At 37.3% G+C, this 8305-nt stretch overlaps 1 protein-coding gene across 1 annotated transcript; it reads right to left on the bottom strand.

Moving 5' to 3' along the window:
* Positions 1–2052: 2052 nt before the first annotated feature.
* Positions 2053–3095, bottom strand: LOC137937287 (metalloendoproteinase 2-MMP-like). The gene has a single exon (XM_068782369.1). It carries the CDS (start codon positions 3093–3095, stop codon positions 2055–2057), a length of 1041 nt encoding a protein of 346 aa, XP_068638470.1. The 3' UTR covers positions 2053–2054.
* Positions 3096–8305: the final 5210 nt, after the last annotated feature.

The following is an 8305-nucleotide window of genomic DNA, read 5'->3' as shown; positions in this document are numbered from 1 at the left end:
ACTCAAATCCACCATAGGTAAGCGAAACCAAAATTCTTATCCAAATATTAAGTAAAGGTTACCAAGAATATCAAAACCAAGCCTGCATTACTTCCACTACAAAGTGGTCCAAATTTGTTAACTGGAGATCAAATCTCACTTCCACTACAAAGTGGTCCGAATTTGTTAACTGGAGATCAAATGTCACTTCCACTACAAAAGTGGTCCGAATTTGTTAACTGGAGATCAAATCTGAAGGTTACTAGAGATAGGATCTAAGGATCACTTGTAATTTTCCTTTTTGTGTTGTCATAATGTAGAAGGTTGCACCAATTCATATACCAAATCTACATCCACATAAACGGAATTCTCTCACACTCCCAACATTTCAATTTAATATAAGATTTTTGTAAGAGCCAAAACAGGTGTACATTGAAAAACTTAAGTATTTTCCCCCTTAATTTGAAATTCTCTTTGTATATGTAGTAATTTTTGGATTGAACTTAGTCTGAATATACTTTGAAATCATTTCAATTTGTTAAGAAGTTTTGACAGTGAGCCTAACACATTGGACTTCAATTGGGAGCGAATTCCACAACTTTTCAAACATTGAAACTTAAGAGATTTTCATATCTCACTTTTCGCATATTTTGAAATCATTTATTTAAGATTAATTTGAATGGCTAATTGTGGTTATAAAATCACTTAGGATTGGGTGTATTTGTTAAGTTCTTATTATTGTAATATCTGCCTAAATTCAAAGGTTTTAAGCTTTATGAAAAAAAAGTATTCATTGTTATGTTGTTAATCTTATCATGACTTATCTATAAGCTACGAGTAGTTGTTGCTAAAAATATCTTGTTAAGGGTCTAGGTATTTGTATCTAGTACCTACTGACCATAAATCCTAAGTGTTGGGCAAGTGTTGTAATTAGACCCTTGAAGTTTGTAGTTGTAGATGTTGTTTGATATATAAATATAGTAAATTAAATCTTAAGTAAAAACATTTTAGGAGTGGATTAACAATCTCATTCAATTTTATAAAAATACAAACATATTTTTTTTGTGGATTCCTTTAATTGATATTTGTGTTATCTTCAAATTAAAATTAGTTATAAAATTCGATAAACCTATTCATTCCCATTCTAGCTTTATTCTATGGGACCTAACAAATTGATGGTTTAACGTCAAAATTGTCTTTAGGTTATGCTCTATAATTCTAACTCAATTGTTGATTGATTTTTTTTATCATCACTATTTTTTTTCGTCTACTAGACATAACATTAATAAAAAATAATATATTGAGGTAAAAAGGAGAGGACAAGGTCTCTCTCTACAGATAGACAAAAGAGATTTTTTTTCTTTTTAATAGAAATAAAAAAGGACACACACACATACACTCAAAACTTTTTTTCTTATTCTTTATAATAAAAATACAAGCTGAAGGGGTCAATGGGAAGACACTAACTCGCTTTCTTTTCTATTTGGTGTCTGAGATTAAGGACAAGAGGTTTTGATACAAATAGAGAGCACAACTCCAAGGCGGAAACTACTTCTTAAATCGTGGGAGACGGGGATTTGTTCTAGAATCTTTATTGTTGCTAAATTGATTAATTTTTTCTTACTTTATTTCTCATAAGACTTAGTTGTTATATTGGCAATCCCTTTCTAGTTTATTTCCTGATTTATAACACATGTAATCTTTTAAATATGGCAAAGATAGAAAAGAAAAGCAGTTGCCGAATTTTCAGAAAAAAAAATTATTGAATTTGAGAATGATGAGATTTCTGTTTGAATGCTTTTTCCCTATTGGACGTCAACGTGAGGTGGCTCTTAATATATATTTGCACCAGGTTTAGGGAGGGAAAAAATGATAAATCTGCATAGCAGGCGTTTTATGTCGAAAATAATAAGATAAGATGAATCAACCAATAAATGCCAAATATAATTACAGAAAAGGAAAAGAAAGACACGCAATTGGCAGACCCAGACGATGCCCAAAAAAACGGTACAGCGTCGAGCTCGCCCATCGACGTCGCGTAATCACAACTGGTCAAAACGATTATGCGTTTCTATTTACAACAGCAACCACAGGCCGATCAACCCTCCCGATAACTTCCACAAGTTCTGGCAGAGCCGCCACGAGGCGCTTGTCTCCCTCTCCTGCGTGGAAGGGATGGTGGAGGAATTGAAGTTGGGGTTGGAGCCGTACAGCACCTGAATCCCTTCAATATCGTCGCCGGCGAGGTCCACACGGCGGCTACCTGACGTGATGCTCGGGTACATGAGAGCGTCCTCTACCGAGGAGTGGCCCAGACCCAGCAGATGCCCAATCTCGTGAACTGCTACCGATTCCAGATCGATCTCTGTGAACCCCACAGAGTCAGACTCCACGTTCCAGTTCTCGGCCGCATCCAGATGTAACCGCCCGTCCGGCGGAGAGAAGGCGTGCGCAAGAGTGCCCATGACTCCATCGAAGGGCTCTCCATCGCCGTGATCACCTGAGTAGAATCCTATCTTAATGTCGGCATTGACACTACTGTCCGTCTCCTGGAAGGTCAACGGCGTCACCGCTGACCACCGGGAGAAAGCTCTGGAAAAGATGGTGCTCATCCGCTGGGAATCGACTATTCGGCTGGACGAGTCGAGGTAGTAGGTTAGGTCCCGTTTGCTTCCCCAGGTGGGTCGGTCGGGGAAGAAGGAGAAATGGGCGACGGAGTGGAGTTTGTTAAACTTGCCGGAGTTCATGGTGGTGGTGCCATTGACTATATCCGGGACGCCGCATCTGGGTCGGACGAGCTGAGCGAGTGTGGAGTCGTCGAGGACACCGGAGACGTTGAGGTTGAAGTTTTGTTGGTATGTCTTGATAGCATGTTCGAGAATGTCATCGAAGGAGTCGGAGTTGTTGCCGGGCGAATCGGGGATGTAACCGAAGTAATGGAAGTACTGCTTGAGTGAGGTGAGGCCTGTCAGATTATCTCCTTTGTGACAACCCAAGAGCTTATTGAAGGAGTCCCACGCACCGGAGGTGTTGTTGGGGTGGGCGGAAACAGAGACGGCGGAGGCGAGTGCCATCAAAATCGCCACCCCGACGAAGGAAGACGACGAGGGTTTCATCTTCCTCTTGATGTTTGAGTTATTTTCGTTGTCTGAAAAACGAAATTGAGCAATTCAAATAGGGAGAAAATGATAGTCAGTAGGTGAATAACCAGATAGATTTTGCAGAAGAATCATCTTCTTATATAAGGGATTGAATTGGGCGGCAAATTTGGCCGAGTTTCGAGATGTTTGGGCAATCGACTACTTGGAGTTCTCGGTCAAACCTTTCTTCATCAAAGGACTGTAACTTTTTCTTTCTCGAAATAAAACACTCAAAATGCGTGAGAAAAGTCTTCTCAGTGCTTAGTTCTTACATTTTCAATCGAAGGCGGCGACTGGAAGAGAGGAATTAGTCTGGTGAAGCATATGAGACAATTTTTTAATTGGAAGCTTCTTCAACAGAACATGTATCGTAAAATATAAATACGGGCATCAATCTAATCTTAGTTAGGATTTAATCAATTAAAATAAGGAAACCTAACACACCCCTAATCAACACATGTTTATTAAAGGTATTTTTATAATTGAAGGAACAGATTTTATCTAATTGTTAAGATGAGATAAAAATAAATAAACTTCCGTAAATTATTGACTTATACAAAACCCTCTAGTTTGTTTTTCATATTATGGAAAACCAAAGCTTTCTGGAACATATTTTCCGCGATGAATCGGTCGCGAGGTTGTTCCAAACGCGTTCCCGCGTGGAACCGCAACCATTCGACAGCGATACCTTCATCCAGCTAGTCAAACCCTGACGCGATACGCGATCCAGATTCGTATTTGAATCTTTTTCATTTTTTTTTTATTGTTTTTCAGAATATGAGTTAGTGATGGACTCGTTTGGTAGAGTTTATGAGTTTGTGATGGAATCGGTTGCTCTACCAACTCTTCCAAATTAATGTCTTAATTAATAGGAAACGCGTCTGATTTTCTCTTATTACACGAAAAATAGCGTCCAGGTTTTCTAGAAGCATCTTTCTTGATAACGGGCTGCCTTGATTTTCTCTTATGCTTGTTGCTGCAAGCTTCTGGTATATAAATCATTCTCAAATCTCATATTAAAAAGGTCAAAATCATTTTCTGTTCTCTAAAACCTCGATCTGGTGCAAACACATCAAAATGTTTCTTCCACACTCTTTAACCTGATGCAAACACATAAAATATTCCTACCTTGGAGCAAGCGGTAGAGAGAGGTCCATTTGCAAGAATATCCACCATTTGATTGTTTGAAGGATTTACTGCAATGATATGACAATAATTTGTAACTTTTTTCAAACAAAATGACAATCAATATCAATATATTTTGTTCTTTCATGAATGACTAGGTTAGCCACAATGTGAATTGCCGCTTGATTATCATAATGGAGTTGTATGGGTTTGGTTATTTGAATCCAACTTTTGTCATTAATAACTTAAACTATAATAACTCACTTATTGTGTGTGCTATGACCCTATATTCTGCCTTAGCACTTGATCTTGTCACAATATTTCCTTTCTTGCTTCTCTAAGTGACAAGATTTTCTCCTATAGTTGTAAAATAACCTAAAGTCGATTTTCTATCATCAGTAGAACCAACCCAAATATACATCAAGAAAACCATCGATATTGGTAAGTCATGACACTTATATAATGATCCTTGACTTGGATTTTTCTTTAAATATCGATGAATCCTCTCCAATACCATTCAATGAGTCTATCGAGGATAATGCATAAAAAGACTGGTGATACTTACAAAATAAGATATATCTGATCTCGTAACCGTGAGATAGATCAATTTTCTAACTAACCATAGGAATCTACTCATCAACATTATCATCTGATTCAATTGCACTTAGCTTAACTAGGGGTGGCATCGAACATCGAACCAAGCTGGTTCACGATCGGCTCGAGCTCGGCTCAGTTCCAGCTCGATTAGGTTCGGTTTATCTGGATCTCGAATCGAGTTCGAGATCCTGAGCAGGCTCGTTTAAGTTAATGAGTTGAGTTTGACCGAACCATAGTTCGGTTCAAAAACTCGCAAGCCAGTTTGTTAACTTAACGAGGGCCCGAACGGGGATGGGTCTTCGACTCTTCGTCCTTCATTCTTCAGAACCGGGGGGTGGGGGGGATTCGAATGGTTGCGATTGAGCGAAAATGGGGATTTAGGGGAGGGGGGGTTTATTCGATTTCGTCTTCTTCTTCTTCATTCTTCCTTTGAACTTCTTCCTCACCGACAAAAGTGTTGGAACAAAGGTAAGTTATTTTATTCTTTATCTTACGTATTTTTTAACAGTGATTTTTTTTTTTTCATTTTTATCTTCTGTATTCCATTATTTTTCTTCGATCTCGCATTAAAACTGATATGGATGAATGCCTCATGTTGTTTCAGGAGTTTTTTCCTACTCATTTCTCAGAGGTAATGGCTCTCTCCCTACTGTTGATTTTTCTGTTTTTCAGCTTTTACCGTTTTGTTGATTTTTTTGCTTTTTCCATTGTATTATTTTGTTGGGCATTTTAACTATTTGGTATGAATGTTTGTCTTGCACGTCTTACTTCTTCTTACCCACCCATTTGAAGTGACATGAATCGAACAACCATACTCTCAAATTCAAAAGTTTGTAAATTTTAATTCTTGGTAGGTCCTTAAAAATTTATCAGTTTGACCTAACCTGTGGATCCGAGAAATTTGAACAATTTAATCTGTTTTGCTGGTTGTTTAATTTTAGGTATTTCAAAACCTAGCTCTTACACAATTACATGAACTCAAAGTCATCTCTCCACATTGTTGGGTTCCCATTGTCTTCTTCATTCACCATAGTATGCCATGTGCCACAAGAAGCTCCATTAGAACACTAAATTTGTCGCTTCTCGTTGTTTATCTTCCTATAATATGTGGTAGAAATATTTTTTTAAGTGGAAACATTTCCTCTTTTCCCCCTAAGTAGGAATGGTATTCTAGAAATCTACCCCACTTCTTGAAAGATATAAAAAAGGCCTTTGCCTTTACTTGTTTAGTACAGGTAGTGGAGTTAATATGCTTACCTTGGTACTTGGTTCAACATTATCACTTGTTTTCTAGAAGGCTGGAAATTTTTATGTACTTGTTTGAGATACAAATTGGTAAAGAAATTGCATGATGTTGGACGCAGCTGCAATTTGTAACTTCTCTTATTGTTTGAGGTACTCTCTTAATGCTAACTCCACTCAAGTTTTTCAGAAGAACAGATTTTGATATCACGAAGTCCGTCTCCCGATCGGTAGTATGGTCCGATAGCATTTCAGAACTGTTGTTGTATGAACCCATGCTCAGAAGAAAAAATAAAAATGGGCACGCGATTAAGTCATCCAAAACCATTTTTCTTAAACTTTTTCTTTGTCTTGATGATCTGATTTTCCAGTCCTTGAATCAAAACGATCTGATTAAGTACAAATTGACAAAATTAGTGTTGCTTTTCAAAGGAATGTTTTACAAGTTTGATATGTAAACAGTGTGCATGATGGGTGCATTGCACACTGTTTAACATAGTTTGTTATGTAAACAATGTGCATGATGGGTTAAATGCACACTGTTTAACACATTATGCGTGAATGTCTCGGTCCCCATGGAGAGGAGGTGTTGAGGCCACTAATTTATTAATTGCATTTTTTTGGGTAAGTACCTGATTTGTCAATAAGTTGGTTTATTGGAAGAAAGGCAGGCAACTAATTAGATTTTTTGTTTTGGTGGTGGTGTTTTAGCCTTGGAGATATCGGGGCAAAGGTGGCGGAAGGCAGAAGTTTTTGTTTGCTTGAATTTGATGGTTGAAGCTTTGAAGCTAAATTACCGCTCACATTACCACTTGCTTTAAGGTACTGACTAACTTTTTAAAAGGATTCTAATTTTAGTGATCAAGGATCAAGATTTAGGATAGTGTGCACTTAGGAATTTAAACTAAGAAGAATAACTAGCAGGTTTTAGTACTGATAAGTTTTTTTGTATCTATCCGGTTCTATTGGGGCTTAAACCTAGTTCACATGGAACTATTAATGTTGTTTGGATTTATCTTTGTTGTTTGGATTGTTTTTTCCTTTATTTTTTTAATTTGTATTTTTTTTGTAGAAGTAAGAATGTCTACACCTCCTGCTCAATTGACATTAGTAGTTAACACTAGTTCTAGTGTGGCCATAGATAGTGACTCAACTCCACCAAAGTCATATCCCTCTAGAACTACTAATGTAACAAAAGTGAACCTAGATGCAGGTACCCTAAATGAGGAAGAAGGTGACTCTATCCATAGGTAAAAAAGACAAAAAAGGTCTCATGTGTGGTTGGAATTCAAAGAAGTCTCACTTATAGACGGTACAAAAAAGCTTAACGTATTCATTGTAAAACCAATTTGAGTGTTATTAGTAGTGGAGTGGCCACACATATGAGTTGACATTTGAAATGTTGTCCTAGTAGAAAAGTGGTAATGAGAAAACAAAAAACCATAAAATTTCAACCAGTGGGGGTCCACTAGTCCATATGTACTTCATTTTATGGATTTTGGAGGCAAATATGATCAAGCTAAAATGAGAGTACTCATTGCTCATTGGATTCCCATGCATGAGCATCCATTCATGATAGTAGAAGAAGAGAGATTTAATTTTTAATTGTTGAATTTATGAAAAACAGAAATACTTCATTGACTTATTATAATAAGAGTACATGATCCTTTATTTATAATAGAGGACAGTAGTAGAGTCCAATTACAATAAAACTATCTTTGTCCCAATTACACCCAAACTCTAACACTTAAAGATATGTCCTAGCATAATTAAATAACTCAATATAGATAAAAGACAAACATAACTCAAACTAGAACTCTTCTAGGACGTGACCATAAGATGAAGATGCCTTTGTGAGTCCTTCTTGATCTTTCAACCAGCTTGTGGTTGTTTTTATGACTCTTTCTTGATCTTCCAACTTATGTGATAAGGATGCCAACTCGTGGTAATTATGGTGGGTCCTACTTCTTATGGGCTTATGCCCATCTTTCAACACTCTTAGATATGTGGACCTCCTTGGTTGTGTGGGCTTGAGCCCATCTTCTATGGATCCATATCTTATGGACTTGGGCCCATCTTCCAACACTCTTAGATATGTGGACCTTCCTTGGTCATGTGGGTTGGAGCCCATCTTCCAACACTCCCCCTCAAGCTGGGGTAAGAGAACATTATGAACTCCCAGCTTGCTGCAAATGATGTATAAGTTCTTTTTGTATAAAATG

Source organism: Aristolochia californica, unplaced genomic scaffold (assembly GCF_029961685.1).
Source record: "Aristolochia californica isolate CCGP_79_NKW_82.1479 unplaced genomic scaffold, dmAriCali1.0.hap1 SCAF_7, whole genome shotgun sequence".
Classification (NCBI taxonomy): Eukaryota; Viridiplantae; Streptophyta; class Magnoliopsida; order Piperales; family Aristolochiaceae; genus Aristolochia; species Aristolochia californica.
Note: the sequence above shows the minus strand (reverse complement) of the source record. Positions and strands in the feature narration are given on the sequence as shown.

Coding starts and splice junctions, on each gene's coding strand:
- LOC137937287 (XM_068782369.1), bottom strand. CDS start 3,095: ATGAAACCCTCGTCGTCTTCCTTCGTCGGGGTGGCGATTTTGATGGCA.